We start from the raw sequence: 21,869 nt of genomic DNA on the forward strand, positions 1-21,869 counted from the left end.
GTGTCTTTATGTCTGTGTATTGTGTGTTAGTGTGGCACCTTGGTTGAGTAGCTGTGTCCGTCAGTACCACACACAGGAGAGGGAAGGACCACTGGACAGCGTCTGCATTTGGACCCTGGACTCAGAGACAGACCCGGTTCCTTCACACTATAAACACACACAACATCCAATTATGGACCTGGTGTCCAGTCACAGCTGAACCAGAGTCCAGAAACAGAACCACTAGAACACAGTGAGTGAGTGTGTGAGTGAGTGTGAGTGAGTGAGTGAGTGAGTGAGTGAGTGAGTGAGTGAGTGAGTGAGTGAGTGAGTGAGTGAGTGAGTGAGTGAGAGTGAGTGGGTGACTGAGTGTGTGTGTGTGTGTGTGTGTGTGTGTGTGTGTGTGTGTGTGTGTGTGTGTGTGTGTGTGTGTGTGTGTGTGTGTGTGTGTGTGTGTGTGGTAACTACCTGACCCTCCGCTGGCTAACACAAGCAGCAGTCTGGTCGTCGTCTGCAACACACACTTTGTGACGGCTACACTTGACCTTCCGACAGGGGTTATCTGGGTTCAGACCTACACACACACACATATATTTATTTAGTATTTCACCTTAATTTAACCCGGTCGGCCAGTTGACGACCCAGACCAAGATAAAGCAAAGCAGTGTGACACAAACAACAACACAGAGTTACACATGGAGTAAACAACAACACAGAGTTACACATGGAGTAAACAACAACACAGAGTTACACATGGAGTAAACAACAACACAGAGTTACACATGGAGTAAACAACAACACAGAGTTACACATGGAGTAAACAACAACACAGAGTTACACATGGAGTAAACAACAACACAGAGTTACACATGGAGTAAACAACAACACAGAGTTACACATGGAGTAAACAAACATACAGTCAATAACACAGTAGAAAAGTCTATATACAGTAGTATACTAGTAGTATACTATATACAGTGTGTGAAAAAGACTTATGAACACAGCAGAGAAAAATGTAATGGAAAAATGGTATTATGTTTTAAAAAATTCAAAAAGGATGTGTATATCTACTATAGGTGTTGTTGTCCATAGGATCAACCTGACCCCAGTTCAGTTTAAACTGTAGTTGTCCATAGGATCAACGTTTTCAACTTTAACCTGAACCCAGTTATAAACTGATCCTGGTTCAGCTGTTCAGAGCAGTGACCTCTGGTGTAATGGCTTACTATAGTGGTTACCTGCCTCCTCTGACCACTAGGCTACCTACCTCCTCTACACTCTAACCAGTGGTGTGGGGGCTGTGCTTTCAAAGTGGGTAGGTTATATCCTTCCTGTTTGGCCCTCTCCGGGGGTGACCTCGGATGGGGCCACAGTGTCTCCTGACCCCTCCTGTCTCAGCCTCCAGTATTTATGCTGCAGTAGTTTATGTGTCGGGGGGCTGGGGTCAGTTTGTTATATCTGGCTACTTCTCCTGTCCTATTCGGTGTCCTGTGTGAATCTAAGTGTGCGTTCTCTAACCACTCTCCTTCTCTCTTTCTTTCTCTCTCTCGGAGGACCAGCCCTAGGACCTGAGCTCCAGGACTACCTGACATGATGACTACCTGCTGTCCCCAGTCCACCTGGCCATGCTGCTGCCCAGTTTCAACTCCCACCTGACTGTGCTGCTGCTCCAGTTTCAACTGTTCTGCCTTACCATTATTCGACCATGCTGTTCATTTATGAACATTTGAACATCTTGGCCATGTTCTGTTATAATCTCCACCCCACAGCCAGAAGAGGACTGGCCACCCCACATAGCCTGGTTCCTCTCTAGGTTTCTTCCTAGGTTTTGGCCTTTCTAGGGAGTTTTTCCTAGCCACCGTGCTTCTACACCTGCATTGCTTGCTGTTTGGGGTTTTAGGCTGGGTTTCTGTACAGCACTTTGAGATATCAGCTGATGTACGAAGGGCTATATAAATAAATTTGATTTGATTTGATTTGAACCACTAGACTACCTGCCTCCTCTACACTCTAACCACTAGACTACCTGCCTCCTCTGACCACTAGGCTACCTACCTCCTATACACTCTAACCACTAGGTTACCTACCTCCTCTACACTCTAACCACTAGGCTACCTGCCGCCCCTACACTCTAACCACTAGGCTACCTACCTCCTCTAACCACTAGGCTACCTGCCTCCTCTACACTCTAACCACTAGACTACCTGCCTCCTCTACACTCTAACCACTAGGTTACCTACCTCCTCTACACTCTAACCACTAGATTACCTACCTCCTCTAACCACTAGTCTACCTGCCTCCTCTACACTCTAACCACTAGGTTACCTACCTCCTCTACACTCTAACCACAAGGTTACCTGCCACCTCTACACTCTAACCACTAGACTACCTGCCACCTCTACACTCTAACCACTAGGTTACCTGCCCCCTCTAACCACTAGGCTACCTGCCTCCTCTACACTCTAACCACAAGGTTACCTGCCCCCTCTACACTCTAACCACTAGGCTACCTGCCTCCTCTACACTCTAACCACTAGGCTACCTGCCTCCTCTACACTCTAACCACTAGGCTACCTGCCTCCTCTACACTCTAACCACTAGACTACCCTGCCTCCTCTACACTCTAACCACTAGTCTACCTGCCTACTCTACACTCTAACCACTAGGCTATCTGCCTCCTCTACACTCTAACCACTAGGCTACCTGCCTCTCTCTAACCACTAGACTACCTGCCTCCTCTACACTCTAACCACTAGTCCACCTACCTCCTCTACACTCTAACCACTAGATTACCTACCTCCTCTACACTCTAACCACTAGATTACCTACCTCCTCTAACCACTAGGCTACCTGCCTCCTCTACACTCTAACCACTAGGCTACCTACCTCCTCTAACCACTAGACTACCTACCTCCTCTACACTCTAACCACTAGATTACCTACCTCCTCTAACCACTAGACTACCTGCCTCCTCTACACTCTAACCACTAGACTACCTGCCTCCTCTACACTCTAACCACTAGACTACCTGCCTCCTCTACACTCTAACCACTAGTCTACCTGCCTCCTCTACACTCTAACCACTAGTCTACCTACCTCCTCTACACTCTAACCACTAGTCTACCTGCCTCCTCTACACTCTAACCACTAGGCTACCTGCCTCCTCTACACTCTAACCACTAGTCTACCTGCCTCCTCTAACCACTAGGCTACCTGCCTCCTCTACACTCTAACCACTAGACTACCTGCCTCCTCTAACCACTAGACTACCTGCCTCCTCTACACTCTAACCACTAGATTACCTACCTCCTCTAACCACTAGGCTACCTGCCTCCTCTACACTCTAACCACTAGGCTACCTGCCTCCTCTAACCACTAGACTACCTACCTCCTCTACACTCTAACCACTAGACTACCTACCTCCTCTAACCACTAGACTACCTGCCTCCTCTACACTCTAACCACTAGACTACCTGCCTCCTCTAACCACTAGGCTACCTACCTCCTCTACACTCTAACCACTAGGCTACCTGCCACCCCATGTAATGTCTTACTGTAATCCTCTTCAATAAATAACCTCTCTCTATCCTCCACCACACTGCACACTGTGTGTGTGTGTGTGTGTGTGTGTGTGTGTGTTTAAATTGTAGCTTCCTTCTTTATTCTGATGAAGTCCCACCTTGATCAAACGCTTTCCCAGGATTCCATGTACCTGGCTCCTGAAACACACAACCATCAGGATGATTAACATTACACACACACACACACACACACACACACACACACACACACACACACACACACACACACACACACACACACACACACACACACACACACACACACAGTAAATAGAGAGAATAGTGTGTAGATGTTACCAACCTCCACTTCCTAGCGGTCAGACAGCAGTAGACAGAACAGATAGAAATATCAGACAGGACAGTTAGAGATATCAGACAGGACAGTTAGAGATATCAGACAGAACAGTTAGAGATATCAGACAGGACAGTTAGAGATATCAGACAGGACAGTTAGAGATATCAGACAGGACAGTTAGAGATATCAGACAGAACAGATAGAGATATCAGACAGGACAGTTAGAGATATCAGACAGGACAGTTAGAGATATCAGACAGAACAGTTAGAGATATCAGACAGGACAGTTAGAGATATCAGACAGGACAGTTAGAGATATCAGACAGGACAGTTAGAGATATCAGACAGGACAGTTAGAGATATCAGACAGAAGTTAGTTAGAGATATCAGACAGGACAGTTAGAGATATCAGACAGGACAGTTAGAGATATCAGACAGGACAGTTAGAGATATCAGACAGGACAGTTAGAGATATCAGACAGGACAGTTAGAGATATCAGTTAGAGATACAGACAGTTAGAGATATCAGACAGGACAGTTAGAGATATCAGACAGGACAGTTAGAGATATCAGACAGGACAGTTAGAGATATCAGACAGGACAGTTAGAGATATCAGACAGGACAGTTAGAGATATCAGACAGGACAGTTAGAGATATCAGACAGGACAGTTAGTTAGATATCAGACAGGACAGTTAGAGATATCAGACAGGACAGTTAGAGATATCAGACAGGACAGTTAGAGATATCAGACAGGACAGTTAGAGATATCAGACAGGACAGTTAGAGATATCAGACAGGAACAGTTAGAGATATCAGACAGACAGTTAGAGATATCAGACAGACAGTTAGAGATATCAGACAGTTAGAGATATCAGACAGGACAGTTAGAGATATCAGACAGGACAGTTAGAGATATCAGACAGGACAGTTAGAGATATCAGACAGGACAGTTAGAGATATCAGACAGGACAGTTAGAGATATCAGACACAGTTAGAGACAGTTAGAGATATCAGACAGGACAGTTAGAGATATCAGACAGGACAGTTAGAGATATCAGACAGGACAGTTAGAGATATCAGACAGGACAGTTAGAGATATCAGACAGGACAGTTAGAGATATCAGACAGGACAGTTAGAGATATCAGACAGGACAGTTAGAGATATCAGACAGGACAGTTAGAGATATCAGACAGGACAGTTAGAGATATCAGACAGTAGACAGAACAGTTAGAGATATCAGACAGATATCAGACAGTTAGAGATATCAGACAGGACAGTTAGAGATATCAGACAGGACAGTTAGAGATATCAGACAGACAGTTAGAGATATCAGACAGGACAGATAGAGATATCAGACAGGACAGTTAGAGATATCAGACAGGACAGTTAGAGATATCAGACAGTTAGAGATATCAGACAGGACAGTTAGAGATATCAGACAGGACAGTTAGAGATATCAGACAGACAGTTAGAGATATCAGACAGGACAGTTAGAGATATCAGACAGGACAGTTAGAGATATCAGACAGGACAGTTAGAGATATCAGACAGGACAGTTAGAGATATCAGACAGGACAGTTAGAGATATCAGACAGGATAGTTAGAGATATCAGACAGGACAGTTAGAGATATCAGACAGGACAGTTAGAGATATCAGACAGGACAGTTAGAGATATCAGACAGGACAGTTAGAGATATCAGACAGGACAGTTAGAGATATCAGACAGTTAGACAGAACCAGTTAGAGATATCAGACAGTAGACAGACAGATAGAGATATCAGACAGGACAGTAGAGATTCAGAGATAGAGATAGTAGACAGGACAGTTAGAGATATCAGACAGAACAGTTAGAGATATCAGACAGAACAGATAAAGATATTAGTCAGACAGTTAGAGATATCAGACAGGACAGTTAGAGATATCAGACAGGACAGTTAGAGATATCAGACAGCAGTAGACAGATTAATTAGAGATATCAGACAGGACAGTTAGAGATATCAGACAGGACAGTTAGAGATATCAGACAGCAGTAGACAGATTAATTAGAGATATCAGACAGGACAGTTAGAGATATCAGACAGGACAGTTAGAGATATCAGACAGACAGTTAGAGATATCAGACAGACAGTTAGAGATATCAGACAGGACAGTTAGAAATATCAGACAGGACAGTTAGAAATATCAGACCCAAACAGTTAGAGATATCAGACAGCAGTAGACAGTTAGTTAGAGATATCAGACAGGACAGTTAGAGATATCAGACAGGACAGTTAGAGATATCAGACAGGACAGTTAGAAATATCAGACAGGACAGTTAGAGATATCAGACAGGACAGTTAGAGATATCAGACAGAACAGTTAGAGATATCAGACAGTAGACAGTTAGAGATATCAGACAGAATAGTTAGAGATATCAGACAGGACAGTTAGAGATATCAGACAGGACAGTTAGAGATATCAGACAGGACAGTTAGAGATATCAGACAGGACAGTTAGAGATATCAGACAGGACAGTTAGAGATATCAGACAGGACAGTTAGAGATATCAGACAGAATAGTTAGAGATATCAGACAGGACAGTTACAGATATCAGACAGGACAGTTAGAGATATCAGACAGGACAGTTACAGATATCAGACAGGACAGTTAGAGATATCAGACAGGACAGTTAGAGATATCAGACAGGACAGTTAGAGATATCAGACAGGACAGTTAGAGATATCAGACAGGACAGTTAGAGATATCAGACAGGACAGTTAGAGATATGAGACAGCAGTAGACTAGTCTACCCCAGTAACCAGTCTACCCCAGTAGCCAGAGTAGTCTACCCCAGTAGCCAGTCTACCCCAGTAGCCAGAGTAGTCTACCCCAGTAACCAGTCTATCCCAGTAGCCAGAGTAGTCTACCCTGCATGAGGTGAAACCAAACCAGTGGACAAGTGGCCTCCACTCTCTATTCCAGTACATACATCTGAGGTGAAACCAAACCAGTGGACAAGTGGCCTCCACTCTCTATTCCAGTACATACATCTGTTTGCACCTGTTCCTGCCCATTTCATAATGGGACATTCTAAATTGATGTTTACACATTAAAGACCAGATGACGTTGAGAATAGTCTGAGGGGTGAAACTATGATCACCTGATGAGAGAACAGGGTGTGCAGCCTGAGGCAAGGAACAGCACAATAGTTGTTTTTTTCTCCACTTTCTCCAATCTCCAATATCCTGTACTCGCAGCGTGCCTCTCTTAAACGTTTTGATTTCTAAGATATTCTAAGGTTTGTACCATCTAAAGATGTTAAATAACTCTAAAGCACATAGGACCCGTTTCAAGGAATCATTTTAAACGTTCCACATAGCCACTTCATATGTGGACACTCGCTGTGGAATAAAACATATATCCGTTTCATTCATCTTCTTCACACAATAATAAACCGTCTTCTGAGGAGACAATAACTGGCTGACAACATGGCTTGACCTCCACAGCCCTGGTCACCCTGCTACCATCAGGAGACAGGACATCTAGACAGCCCTTGTCACCCTGCTACCATCAGGAGACAGGACATCTAGACAGCCCTGTTCACCCTGCTACCATCAGGAGACAGGACATCTAGACAGCCCTGGTCACCCTGCTACCATCAGGAGACAGGTCCTAGACAGCCCTGGTCACCCTGCTACCATCAGGAGACAGGACATCTAGACAGCCCTGTTCACCCTGCTACCATCAGGAGACAGGACATCTAGACAGCCCTGTCATGACCTCCACAGCCCTGGTCACCCTGCTACCATCAGGGGACAGGACATCTAGACAGCCCTGTTCACCCTGCTACCATCAGGGGACAGGACATCTAGACAGCCCTGGTCACCCTGCTACCATCAGGGACAGGACATCTAGACAGCCCTAGTCACAATGCTACCTCCAGGAGACAGGACATCTCTCCCCTCTCTCTCCCTACCTCAGGGGACCTCCTCTCTCTCTCCTGGTCCCTCTACCTCAGGAGACAGGACATCTAGACAGCCCTCTCCCCTCCTCTCCCTCCTCTCTCTCCCCTCTACCTCTCTCAGGACAGCCCTCTCTCTCTCTCTCTCCTCAGGAGACAGGACTCTCAGCCCTAGTCTCTCCCCCTCTCTCTCTCTCTCTCTCTCTCCTCTCCATCCCCTTCTCTCTCTCTCTCTCTCTCTCTCTCTCTCTCTCTCTCTCTCCCTCCTCCCCCTCCCTCTCTCTCCCTCTCTCTCTCTCCCTCTCTCTCTCTCTCTCTCTCTCTCTCTCTCTCTCTCTCTCTCCATCCCCCTCTCAATCTCTCTCTCTCTCCCTCTCTCTCCCCTCTCTCTCTCCCCTCTCTCTCTCTCTCTCTCTCTCTCTCTCTCTCTCTCTCTCCTCTCTCTCTCTCTCTCCCTCTCTCTCTCCCTCCCTCTCTCTCCCTCTCTCTCTCTCCCTCTCTCTCCCTCTCTCCTCTCCTCTCCATCCCCCTCTCTCTCTCTCTCTCTCTCTCTCTCTCTCCCTCACAATAGTCTCTCTCTCCCTCCCTCCCTCCCTCCCCCATCACAATAGTCTGTCCCGAGGACAAACCACTCTAATAGTTAACTGTTAATAAAATATGCTTTCAGAGATACACAGAACATGCCTGTAGAGACATGCAGGTGTGTGCGTGTCTCAGCGGTCAGTGTGGTCAGTAGCCTGGCCTTACTTAGTGAGGGTCAGAGATTAACTGTCATCAGCTAAGAGGCTAAATCAGGATTTAAACCACCTGACAATCTGTTCACCTTCCCTACTCTCTGTCTTTCTCTGTCTCTCTATTCTCTCCCTCTCATTTCAAATGTGTCCCTCCTGTCCTTCACAGTAGATCCCTCTCTCATCTAATTTCCTTTGTGTCCCTCCTGTCCTCCATAGTAGATCTCTGTCTGTCTGTCTGTCTGTCTGTCTGTCTGTCTGTCTGTCTGTCTGTCTGTCTGTCTGTCTGTCTGTCTGTCTGTCTGTCTGTCTGTCTGTCTGTCTGTCTGTCTGTCTGCCTGCCTGCCTGCCTGCCTGTCTGTCTGTCTGTCTCTCTCATTACACAGGTGCACCTTGTGCTGTGTACATTAAAAGGCCACTCTAAAATGTGCAGTTTTGTCATACAACACAATGTCACAGATGTCTTTAGTTTTGAGGGAGCGTGCAATTGCCATCCTGACTGCAGGAATGTCCACCAGAGCTGTTGCCAGTTCATTTAATGTTAATATCTCTACCATAAGCCGCCTCCAACGTCGTTTTAGAGAATTTGGCAGTACGTCCAACCGTGTCCTGTCCTATGATATGTGTCGTCTCTAAGTGTTGTTTGTCCTGTGGTATATGGTGTCTATAAGTATCTATGATGTAGTTTGCAAGACAAATTTAGTATTAGGCCAATCAATCAATCAATCAATCAAAGGTTTTAGAACAATTAATATAACACATGCTGGTTCTTTATAGAGCCAAGCAGGCAGAATGAACCCAGTCCGGCCAGCAGACTGAATAAACCCAGTCCGGCCAGCAGGCAGAATAAACCCAGTCCGGCCAGCAGACAGAATAAACCCAGTCCGGCCAGCAGGCAGAATGAACCCAGTCCGGCCAGCAGACAAAATAAACCCAGTCCGGCCAGCAGACAGAATAAACCCAGTCCGGCCAGCAGACTGAATAAACCCAGTCCGGCCAGCAGACTGAATAAACCCAGTCCGGCCAGCAGACTGAATAAACCCAGTCCGGCCAGCAGACAGAATAAACCCAGTCCGGCCAGCAGGCAGAATGAACCCAGTCCGGCCAGCAGACAGAATAAACCCAGTCTGGCCAGCAGACAGAATGAACCCAGTCCGGCCAGCAGACAGAATAAACCCAGTCCGGCCAGCAGGCAGAATGAACCCAGTCCGGCCAGCAGACAGAATAAACCCAGTCCAGCCAGCAGACAGAATAAACCCAGACCGGCCAGCAGACAGAATGAACCCAGTCCGGCCAGCAGACAGAATAAACCCAGTCCGGCCAGCAGGCAGAATGAACCCAGTCCGGCCAGCAGACAGAATAAACCCAGTCCGGCCAGCAGACAAAATGAACCCAGTCCGGCCAGCAGACAGAATAAACCCAGTCCGGCCAGCAGGCAGAATGAACCCAGTCCGGCCAGCAGACTGAATAAACCCAGTCCGGCCAGCAGACAGAATGAACCCAGTCCGGCCAGCAGGCAGAATGAACCCAGTCCGGCCAGCAGACAGAATAAACCCAGTCCGGCCAGCAGACAGAAAAAACCCAGTCCGGCCAGCAGACAAAATAAACCCAGTCCGGCCAGCAGACAGAATGAACCCAGTCCGGCCAGCAGACAGAATAAACCCAGTCCGGCCAGCAGGCAGAATGAACCCAGTCCGGCCAGCAGACTGAATAAACCCAGTCCGGCCAGCAGACAGAATAAACCCAGTCCGGCCAGCAGGCAGAATGAACCCAGTCCGGCCAGCAGACAGAATAAACCCAGTCCGGCCAGCAGACAGAAAAAACCCAGTCCGGCCAGCAGACAAAATAAACCCTGTCCAGCCAAGCAGACAGAATAAACCCTGTCCAGCCAAGCAGGCAGAATAAACCCTGTCCAGCCAAGCAGACAGAATAAACCCAGTCCAGCCAAGCAGACAGAATAAACCCAGTCCAGCCAAGCAGACAGAATAAACCCAGTCCGGCCAAGCAGACAGAAGGAACCCAGTCCAGCCAAGCAGACAGAATAAACCCAGTCCAGCCAAGCAGACAGAATGAACCCAGTCCAGCCAAGCAGACAGAATGAACCCAGTCCAGCCAAGCAGACAGAATAAACCCTGTCCAGCCAGCAGACAGAATAAACCCAGTCCAGCCAAGCAGACAGAATGAACCCAGTCCAGCCAAGCAGACAGAATAAACCCAGTCCAGCCAAGCAGACAGAATAAACCCAGTCCAGCCAAGCAGACAGAATGAACCCAGTCCAGCCAAGCAGACAGGATAAACCCTGTCCAACCAGCAGACAGAATAAACCCAGTCCAGCCAAGCAGACAGAATGAACCCAGTCCAGCCAAGCAGACAGAATAAACCCAGTCCAGCCAAGCAGACAGAATGAACCCAGTCCAGCCAAGCAGACAGAATAAACCCTGTCCAGCCAAGCAGACAGAATGAACCCAGTCCAGCCAGCAGACAGAATAAACCCAGTCCAGCCAGCAGACAGAATAAACCCTGTCCAGCCAAGCATACAGAATAAACCCAGTCCGGCAAAGCAACTCTGTGGAGTATTTATAGACCAATCACCCTAGAACGGCAGAGACAGGATGGGGACAGAATAAAGAGAGCAGTGCACATTATGGGGGTCGAGCCTCTCACTCTCTCTGACCAGGCCAGCGGCTGAGGACTCACTCCTTAATGGAACACGCACACACAAGCACAGTAAGCACACAGACACACATTCAGGACATGTCCTGGCAGCTCCATTCATCCCAGGGGCAGCTCCAAGACTCCGACAACAGAGAAGAGGAACAGTCGCAAACACACACACACACACAAACACAGCAACGCACACACATACACTCCAATAACACTAATGGTGTCTCTCCATCTCTCTCTCCCTTCCTCCCTCCTTCTTTCCCACCCAAGCCGACACTGAGACTCACAAGGAACTACGCTGGATTTTGTGCAAACTGGAAACTGCATGTATTGTAGCTGGGAACATTAATAAATCATTGATAAAAAATAATACATTAAATGATAAATGAATAATTGATTTTGTGAATCTGAGGAAACCAAGTTTTATCGACACGTCCCTTGTCACCCATCGAGAACTCTTGCTCCTCCCCCTTCCGGAACGGCGACAAGGCCCTCCCCCACCCTCCATTCGACAAATCAGATCACGCCTCTATTCTGCTACTCCCCCTTCCGGAACGGCAACAAGGCCCTCCCCACCCTCCATTCGACAAATCAGATCACACCTCTATTCTGCTACTCCCCCTTCCGGAACGGCAACAAGGCCCTCCCCCACCCTCCATTCGACAAATCAGATCACGCCTCTATTCTGCTCCTCCCTTCCTATAGGCAGAAACTTAAAACAGGAACATTGTTTAAAGTTGGTCTGATCAAATGGAATTTATTCTTCAAGATTGTTTTTGATCACAAGGACTGGAATGTGTTCCGGTATGCCTTCTGAGATTAGCATTGACGTAGAAACACTGATTCTGTGACTAAGTTCATCAGGAAGTGGATAGAGGATGTTATTTCTACTGTGATGATTAGAAACCAAACCAAAAAACTGCGGAAGCACCACATTTAACCACGGCAAGTTGACTGGGATACATAGATGAGTGGCGCAGCGGTCTAAGGCATTGCATCTCAGTGCTAGAGGTATCACTACAGACCCTGGTTCGATTCCAGGCTGTATCACAACCTGACTTGCCTAGTTAAATAAAATAAAATAAAAAAAGAGTCCAGCTATGTAAAGCAATCAAACAGTTCAAACGGTCTAACGGCTCAGACACGAGACGTCAGGGACTCTAGTGGACTTTAAAGGGAAAACCAGACACGTCGCAGACCGGAGAAGCTAAACACCTTTCTTCAAGGAAAACACAGCGCCACCGACGCGGGCCACGACAACTGTAAGCTCTCCTTCTCCGTAGCCAACGGGAGTAAGACATTTGTGAGTGTTAACCCTTGCAAGGCTACCAGCCCAGAGATATTCCGAGCCGTGTTCTCAGAGCATGAGCAGACAAGCTGGCTGTAGTGTGTTTATGGACATTTTCAATCTCTCCCTGTCCCAGTCTGCTGTCTCCACTTGTTTCAAGATGTCCGCTATTGTTCCTGTACCTAAGAAAGCAAAGGTAACTGAGCTAAATTACTATCGGCCCGTAACACTCACTTCTGTCATCGTGAAGTGCTTTGAGAAACTAGTTAAGGATCATATCACCTCCACCTTATCCGACACCCTAGACCCACTAAAATGTGCATACCGTCCGAACGGATCCACAGACGATCTGCCCATCTGGACAAGAGGAATAAGAGGAATACCTATGTAAGAGTGTTGTTTAGCGACCACAGTTCAGCCTTCAAAACGAATCACCAATCTCAGGACTCTGGGTCTTGGACTTCCTGACGGGCCACCCCCAGGTGGTGAAGGTACTGTAGGCAACAACACCTCCAGTGTGTGCTCAGTCCTCTCCTGTACTCCCTGTTCACCCATGACTGTGTGGTCATGCACGCCTCCAACTCAATCATCAAGTTTGCAGATGACACAACAGTGGTAGGCCTGATTGCCAACAACAACAAGATGACGAGACAGCCTACAGGGATGAGTTGTGGGCCCTGGTGGAGTGGTGTCAGGAAAATAACCTCTCCCTCAACATCAACGAAACGAAGGAGTTGGTCATGGACATCAGGAAACAGCAGCGAGAACACCCTCCCATCCACATCGATGGGGACGCCGTGGAGAGGGTGAAAAAAGTCAAGTTCCTCAGTGTGCACATCACTGACAACCTGTAATGGTCCATCCACACAGACAGTTTGGTGAAGACCTTAGGACTCCATCCACACAGACAGTTTGGTGAAGACCTTAGGACTCCATCCACACAGACAGTTTGGTGAAGACCTTAGGACTCCATCCACACAGACAGTTTGGTGAAGACCTTAGGACTCCATCCACACAGACAGTTTGGTGAAGACCTTAGGACTCCATCCACACAGACAGTTTGGTGAAGACCTTAGGACTCCATCCACACAGACAGTTTGGTGAAGACCTTAGGACTCCATCCACACAGACAGTTTGGTGAAGACCTTAGGACTCCATCCACACAGACAGTTTGGTGAAGACCTTAGGACTCCATCCACACAGACAGTTTGGTGAAGACCTTAGGACTCCATCCACACAGACAGTTTGGTGAAGACCTTAGGACTCCATCCACACAGACAGCTTGGTGAAGACCTTAGGACTCCATCCACACAGACAGTTTGGTGAAGACCTTAGGACTCCATCCACACAGACAGTTTGGTGAAGACCTTAGGACTCCATCCACACAGACAGTTTGGTGAAGACCTCTTCAACCTCAGGACTCTGAAGAAATTTGGATTAGCACCTAAAACCCTCACAAACTTCTACAGATGAACCATTGAGACCAACCATATTAATATTATATATATTTATATGATATATATTCATGTTATATATATTTATAGTATATATATATTTATATTATATATATTTATATTATACATATTCATTTATATATATTTATATTCCAGTTTCTGATATTGCTCATACTGATATTTCTTAATTCCTTTTTTTGTGGGGGGGATTTGTGTGTATTGTTGTGAATTGTTTGATACAACTGCACTGTTGGAGCTAGGAATACAAGCATTTCACTGTTGGAGCATTTCTCTACATCCACAATAACATCTGAAATGATGTGTACACAAACAATAACATTTTATTTTATTTGACACAAACTCCAATAACACTAATGGTGTCCAAGTATAAAATCTCCCTCCTTTCTTAATCTCTCTCTCTCTATTCTTTCTCTCTCTCTATATATATATATATATATATATATATATATCTTGCTCTCCATTCTCTCTCTGTCTCTCTCGCTCTCTCACTCTCTCTCTATCTCTCTCTCTGTATCTCTCTCTCTCCTCCTTAAATGAACAGCGAACTTGGTTTAAGAAAACAGCCCTATTTGACCGATATATTTTGTGTGTATGTATTGATATGTTTTATACAACGATAAAAAGATCTATGTAGTTCTGTCCTTGTTTTGGAATAGTAGCTGCAACAGCTAATGGGGATTCTAAGAAAATACCAAATACCCCTCTCTATCTTTCTCTCTCTCTGTCTCTCTCTCTCTCTGTATATATATCTCTCCCTCCATCTCTCTCTCTCCATCCAACTCTCTCTCTCTCCCTCTCCCTCCATCCATCTCTCTCTCTCCCTCTCCCTCCATTTATCTCTCTCCCTCCATTTATCTCTCTCTCTCTCTCCCTCCATCTCTCTGTATCTCTCTCTCACTATCTCTCCCTCTTTCTCTCCATCCATCTCTCTCACTCAATTCAAATTCAATTCAAGAGGCTTTATTGGCATGGGAAACATATGTTAACATTGCCAAAGCAAGTGGAGTAGAAAATAAACAAAAGTGAAATAAACAATAAAAATGAACAGTAAACATTACACTCACAAAAGTTCCAAAATATATAGTGTTGTAATGATGTGCAAATGGTTAAAGTAAAAAATGGAAAATAAATAAAAAATTGTTGTATTTACAATGGTGTTTGTTCTTCACTGGTTGCCCTTTTCTTGTGGCAACAGGTTACAAATCTTGCTGCTGTGATGTCACACTGTGGAGTTTCACCCAGTAGATATGGGAGTTTTTTATCAAGATTGGATTTGTTTTCTAATGTCTTTGTGTGTCTGTGTAATCTGAGGGAACTATATGTCTCTAATATGGTCATACATTGGACAGGAGGTTAGGAAGTGCAGCTCAGTTTCCACCTCATTTTGTGGGCAGTGAGCACATAGCCTGTCTTCTCTTGAGAGCCATGTCTGCCTATGGCGGCCTTTCTCAATAGCAAGGCTATGCTCATAGAGTCTGTACATAGTCAAAGCTTTCCTTAAGTTTGGGCCAGTCACAGTGGTCAGGTATTCTGCCACTGTGTACTCTCTGTGTAGGGACAAATAGCATTCTAGTTTGCTCTGTTTTTTTTGTTCATTCTTTCCAATGTGTCAAGTAATTCTCTTTTTGTTTTCTCATGATTTGGTTGGGTCTAATTGTGCTGCTGTCCTGGGGCTCTGTGGGGTCTGTTTGTGTTTGTGAACAGAGCCCCAGGACCAGCTTGCTTTGGGGACTCTCTTGGTTCATCTCTCTGTAGGTGATGGCTTTGTTATGGAAGGTTTGGGAATCACTTCCTTTTAGGTGGTTGTAGAATTTGACGGCTCTTTTCTGGATTTTGATCATTAGCGGGTATCGGCCTCATTCTGCTCTGCATTATTTGGTGTTCTACGTTGTACACGTTTTACACAGAGGTTTTTTTTGCAGAATTCTGCATGCAGAGTCTCAATATGGTGTTTGTCCCATTTAGTGAAGTCTTGGTTGGTGACCCCAGACCTCACAACCACAATGGGTTCTATAACTGATTCAAGTATTTTTAGCCAGATCCTAATTGGTATGTCAAATTTTATGTTCCTTTTGATGGCCCTTCTTGAGATCGTTCACAGCTTTGTGGAAGTTACCTAGTTGATGTTTAGGCCGAGGTATGTATAGTTTTTTGTGTGCTCTAGGGCAACGGTGTCTAGGTGGAATTTTAAAGTTTACATTTGACTTCAGATTCTAGTAGGGTGCTGCAGACTGTTCTCGTGCCCTCGCTAATTCGTTGATATATATGTTGATATATATGTTGAAGAGGGTGGGGCTTAAGCTGCATCCCTGTCTCACCCCACGACCCTGTTGAAAGAAATGTGTGTGTTTTGCCAATTTTAAAAGCACTCTTGTTGTTTGTGGACTTTGCCTTTGTTTTGGTTTGTTTGGTTGTCAATTAGGGTGTGCAGGGTGAATACATGGTCTGTACGGTAATTTGGTAAAAAATTTCTCAGTACATTATTTTCACTGAGGAAATGTATGAGTCTGCTGTTAATGATAATGCTGAGGATTTTCCCAAGGTTGCTGTTGACGCATATCCCACGGTAGTTATTGGGGTCAAATTTGTCTCCACTTTTGTGGATTGGGGTGATCAGTCCTTGGTTCCAAAATATTGGGGAAGATGCCAGAGCTAAGGATGATGTTAAAGAGTTTAAGTTTAGCCAATTGGAATTTGTTGTCTGTATATTTGATCATTTCATTGAGGATACCATCAACACCACAGGCCTTTTTGGGTTGGAGGGGTTTTATTTTGTCCTGTAACTCATTCAATGTAATTGGAGAATCCAGTGGGTTCTGGTAGTCTTTAATAGTTGATTCTAAGATCTGTATTTGATCATGTATATGTTTTTGCTCTTTATTCTTTGTTATAGAGCCAAAAATATTGGAGAAGTGGTTTACCCATACATCTCCATTTCAGATAGATCATTCTTCGTGTCCTTGTTTGTTTAGTGTTTTCCAATTTTCCCAGAAGTGGTTGGAGTCTACGGATTCTTCAATTACATTGAATTCAATTACATTGAGCTGATTTCCGACGTGCTGTTCCTTCTTTTCCGTAGTGTATTTCTGTATTGTTTTAGTGATTCACCATAGTGAAGGCGTAGACTCAGGTTTTCTGGGTCTCTATGTTTTTGGTTGAATAGATTTCTCAATTAATTTCTTAGGTTTTTGCACACACACACACACACACTCACCCCTCATCCCTGCATCTTATTTGCATAAACCAAACCCTGCTCTATAATTGGTTCTCAGCTGTGTCACATGGTCCACCTGAGCTGCGCAGATATGTTTAGTTGGAGTGTATGAGACAGGAATGCACTCAACTGAAATGTGTCTTCAGCATTTAACAGAGATAGAGATAGAACGAGAGAGAGAGAGGAGGGGAGAGCAGAGAGAGAGAGAGAGAGAGAGAGAGAGAAGAGAGAGAGAGAGAGAGAGAGAGGAGAGAGAGAGAGAGAGAGAGAGAGAGAGAGAGAGAGAGAGAGAGAGAGAGAGAGAGAGGAGAGAGAGAGAGAGAGAGAGAGAGAGAGAGAGAGAGAGAGAGAGAGGAGGGGAGAGCAGGAGAGAGAGAGAGAGAGAGAGAGAGAGAGAGAGGAGAGAGAGAGAGAGAGAGAGAGAGAGAGAGAGAGAGAGAGAGAGGGGAGAGAGAGAGAGAGAGAGAGAGAGAGAGAGAGAGAGAGAGAGAGAGAGAGAGAGAGAGAGAGAGAGAGAGAGAGAGAGAGAGAGAGAGAGAGAGAGAGAGAGAGAGAGAGAGAGAGAGAGAGAGAGAGAGAGGAGAGAGAGAGAGAGAGAGAGAGAGAGAGAGAGAGAGAGAGAGAGAGAGAGGAGAGAGAGAGAGAGAGGAGAGGAGAGCAGAGAGAGAGAGAGAGAGAGAGAGAGAGAGAGAGAGAGAGAGAGAGAGAGAGAGAGAGAGAGAGAGAGAGAGAGAGAGAGAGAGAGAGAGAGAGAGAGAGAGAGAGTGAGGAGGGGTGAGAAGGAGAGAGAATGGGGAGAGAGGTGTGTGTGTGTGTGTGTGTGTGTGTGTGTGTGTGTGCGTGTGTGTGTGTGTTCTCTTCCACTTAATTGTAACAGGCCTGATGTAAACAAGTCAGTGTAATGGTTGCTGTCTAACAACACAAGATAATGGAACCGCACCCCCCCCTCTCTCTTCCTCTCCTCCTCCCCATCATGCAATGCCCTGACACACACTAGCAGATTACTACAATCATGTATATTAAAAGAAGGTGATATTAAAGACATTAATACTTGTATTATTATTATAATAAAAACAAGACATCTACTCTCTGCTTCACACGTCACGTCCTCCTATTGTACCGTCTAATGTGCGGACTGAGAGGCGACACATGGAACAGGCTTCAGTTCATCATAGCCCCGTGATGCGCACGCCACGGACATAAGGAGATAAGGAGAAAACGAGAGGCGCGTGATCACAACAGGGACGGACAGAGGAGAGGAAGAGGAGAGGCTAGATAGGTAGAGAGATAGGTAGAGAGATAGGTAGAGAGATAGGTAGACATAGGTAGAGAGATAGGTAGAGATATAGGTAGATATATAGGTAGAGCGATAGGTAGAGAGATAACTTACATCCCGAAATTTGTCCCATCGTGCTGTTAACGACTTGTCATCCAGGAAATTCCAGCTGGTAGAGCGCGCGGACACTTCACCGGCGACGGCACACACACACAGTACAGCGAAACTCAACATCTGCGGAACACACACACACACAAGCAGCACAATCTGTTATAACAGCGGCCTGATAAAAAAAAAACAACTAGCCTACGACCCATCTAAGACGATACGGTGAAAATCCAACCGTGGGTGACATTTCATTACCTTGTCGTTAGTATGTCGTTGCTGCTGTCGCATAGCTAGCCGCTCTGTCTGTCTGCTCTCTGTCGTATGCGGAATAAATGCGCTCTCTCTCCCTCTCTCTCCGCTGAACGCCGTTTCACGGATGCGCGCCGCTCACACCCGCACGCCTCCTCCTCCGCTATTTTTCCTGTGCTGATAGATGGAGACACCGAGACCGAGAGAGAGAGAGACGGTATCGGTCCGATACAGACTGCTTCCTATCGATAAGAAATCAACCATGTTTACCAGGCTCCATATCTCTCACACATGCCGGTGTTTGTGTGATTTCCTCTCCATAACACACATTAGAGCCATTACATGCTTCTCACGCTCTTTGATGGTTGGTTTCTTGTTGTTGATGGTGGCTGTTTCTCCATGTGTGTGTTGAGCTGTAGTTTTAGTAGCTGTTGTTTCGCATGGAATGCACAGGTCACAGAGTCCCAATATGGACAGGTCACAGAGTCCTTATATGGACAGGTAAAAGAGTCCCAATACGGGCAGGTCACAGAGTCCCTATATGGACAGGTCACAGAGTCCCTATATGGACAGGTCAAAGAGTCCCAATACGGGCAGGTCACAGAGTCCCTATATGGACAGATCACAGAGTCCCTATATGGACAGGTCACAGAGTCCCTATATGGACAGGTCACAGAGTCCCTATATGGACAGGTCACAGAGTCCCTATATGGACAGGTCAAAGAGTCCCAATATGGGCAGGTCACAGAGTCCCTATATGGACAGGTCACAGAGTCCCTATATGGACAGATCACAGAGTGCCAATATGGACAGGTCACAGAGTCCCTATATGGACAGGTCACAGAGTCCCTATATGGACAGATCACAGAGTGCCAATATGGACAGGTCACAGAGTCCCTATATGGACAGGTCACAGAGTCCCTATATGGACAGGTCTATATGGACAGGTCTCAGAGTCCCAATATGGACAGGGAGTCCCAGGTCACAGAGTCCCTATATGGACAGGTCACAGAGTCCCTATATGGACAGGTCACAGAGTCCCAATATGGACAGGTCACAGAGTCCCTATATGGACAGGTCACAGAGTCCCAATATGGACAGGTCACAGAGTCCCAATATGGACAGGTCACAGAGTCCCTATATGGACAGGTCACAGAGTCCCTATATGGACAGGTCACAGAGTCCCAATATGGACAGGTCACAGAGTCCCTATATGGACAGGTCACAGAGTCCCAATATGGACAGGTCACAGAGTCCCTATATGGACAGGTCACAGAGTCCCAATATGGACAGGTCACAGAGTCCCTATATGGACAGGTCACAGAGTCCCTATATGGACAGGTCACAGAGTCCCAATATGGACAGGTCACAGAGTCCCTATATATGGACATGGACAGGTCACAGAGTCCCATATGGACAGGTGGACAGGTCACAGAGTCCCTATATGGACAGGTCACAGAGTCCCAATATGGACAGGTCACAGAGTCCCAATATGGACAGGTCACAGAGTCCCAATATGGACAGGTCACAGAGTCCCCAATATGGACAGATCACAGAGTCCCAATATGGACAGGTCACAGAGTCCCTATATGGACAGGTCACAGAGTCCCTATATGGACAGGTCACAGAGTCCCAATATGGATATGGACAGAGTCCCTATATGGACAGAGTCACAGAGTCCAATATGGACAGGTCACAGAGTCCCAATATGGACAGGTCACAGAGTCCAAATATGGACAGATCACAGAGTGCCAATATGAACAGGTCACAGAGTCCCTATATGGACAGGTCACAGAGTCCCTATATGGACAGGTCACAGAGTCCCAATATGGACAGGTCACAGAGTCCCTATATGGACAGGTCACAGAGTCCCTATATGGACAGATCACAGAGTGCCAATATGGACAGGTCACAGAGTCCCTATATGGACAGGTCACAGAGTCCCTATATGGACAGGTCACAGAGTCCCAATATGGACAGGTCACAGAGTCCCAATATGGACAGGTCACAGAGTCCCAATATAGACAGGTCACAGAGTCCCAATATGGACAGGTCGCAGAGTCCCAATATGGACATGTGTTTCTGTATATAATAAATCATATTCGTATAGTAATATTATATCATATATACAGCGGAAATTCCTCATAATCAGTGCATCTATAGTCAGACTCTCCATATAGGTGGTCAATTTAGCCAGGTAGATATAGTAGTAGAATACACTAAATCTAGTAGAATATATTAGAATGAATACAATATAGTAGAGTAGAATATAGTACAGTAAAATATAGTAGAACATAGTAGCATATAGTACAGTAAAATATAGTACAAAATAGTAGAATAAAGTACAGTAAAAAAAGTACAATATAGTATAGAAAAAAGTAGTAGAATATAGTACAGTGAATAGAGTAGAGTAGAATATAGCAAAATATAGTAGAAAACTGTAGAATTAGGTCAAGTAAATAATATAGTAGGTATGTAGTAGAGTAGAATATAGTACAATATAGTACAGAAACGTACAGTAGAATATACTACAGTAGCAAATAGTAAAGAAGTATATAGTAGACTATAGTAGAGTATAATATAGTAGATTAGAATATAGTGTAATAGAGTCTAATACAGTAGAATATAGTAGAGTAGAATATAGTAGCATAAAGTAGAATGTAGTAGATTTGGGTAAACTATAGTGGAATATAATGGCATATAATAGAATATAGTGGAACATAGTACAGTAGAATATAGTGGAACATAGTACAGTAGAATATAATAGAATATTGCAAAGTATAGCAGAATATAGTACAATATAGAAGAGTACGAAACCATTTATTAAAGTAGAATATAGTAGAATATAGTATAGTATACTGTAAAATTATAATGTAAAGTCAGTTAGACTAACTGGTTACATCTTACTATAGACCATGTTGGTTACTATATATCTAACTATAGACCATGTTGGTTACTATATATCTAACTATAGACCATGTTGGTTACTATATATATATAACAATAGACTATAGACCATGTTGGTTACTATATATCTAACTATAGACCATGTTGGTTACTATATA

General features: G+C 45.2%; 1 protein-coding gene across 2 annotated transcripts; it reads right to left on the reverse strand.

Annotated features, from left to right (window-relative positions):
- Positions 1-5: 5 nt before the first annotated feature.
- LOC121842427 (testican-3-like) lies at positions 6-18,949 on the reverse strand. Of its 2 annotated transcripts, none has more exons than XM_042312418.1 (5): positions 18,811-18,949; positions 18,562-18,681; positions 3,659-3,698; positions 448-541; positions 6-147 (listed from the first exon to the last, which is right to left on the reverse strand). In XM_042312418.1, exons 1-5 carry the CDS (start codon positions 18,841-18,843, stop codon positions 27-29), a joined length of 408 nt encoding a protein of 135 aa, XP_042168352.1. In that variant the 5' UTR covers positions 18,844-18,949; the 3' UTR covers positions 6-26. The 2 variants fall into 2 exon arrangements, with proteins under 2 accessions (XP_042168352.1, XP_042168351.1); XM_042312417.1 differs by having other exon boundaries at positions 448-553; positions 18,811-18,948.
- Between the last annotated feature and the right edge of the window lie 2,920 nt (positions 18,950-21,869).

This window comes from Oncorhynchus tshawytscha, unplaced genomic scaffold (assembly GCF_018296145.1).
Source record: "Oncorhynchus tshawytscha isolate Ot180627B unplaced genomic scaffold, Otsh_v2.0 Un_contig_11655_pilon_pilon, whole genome shotgun sequence".
Taxonomy (NCBI): Eukaryota; Metazoa; Chordata; class Actinopteri; order Salmoniformes; family Salmonidae; genus Oncorhynchus; species Oncorhynchus tshawytscha.

Coding starts and splice junctions, on each gene's coding strand:
- LOC121842427 (XM_042312417.1), bottom strand. CDS start 18,843: ATGCGACAGCAGCAACGACATACTAACGACAAG. Junction 18,682..18,810: donor AACGACATACTAACGACAAG/GTAATGAAATGT, acceptor TGTGTTCCGCAG/ATGTTGAGTTTCGCTGTACT. Junction 554..3,658: donor TGGGAAAGCGTTTGATCAAG/GTGGGACTTCAT, acceptor GTGTGTGTGTAG/GTCTGAACCCAGATAACCCC.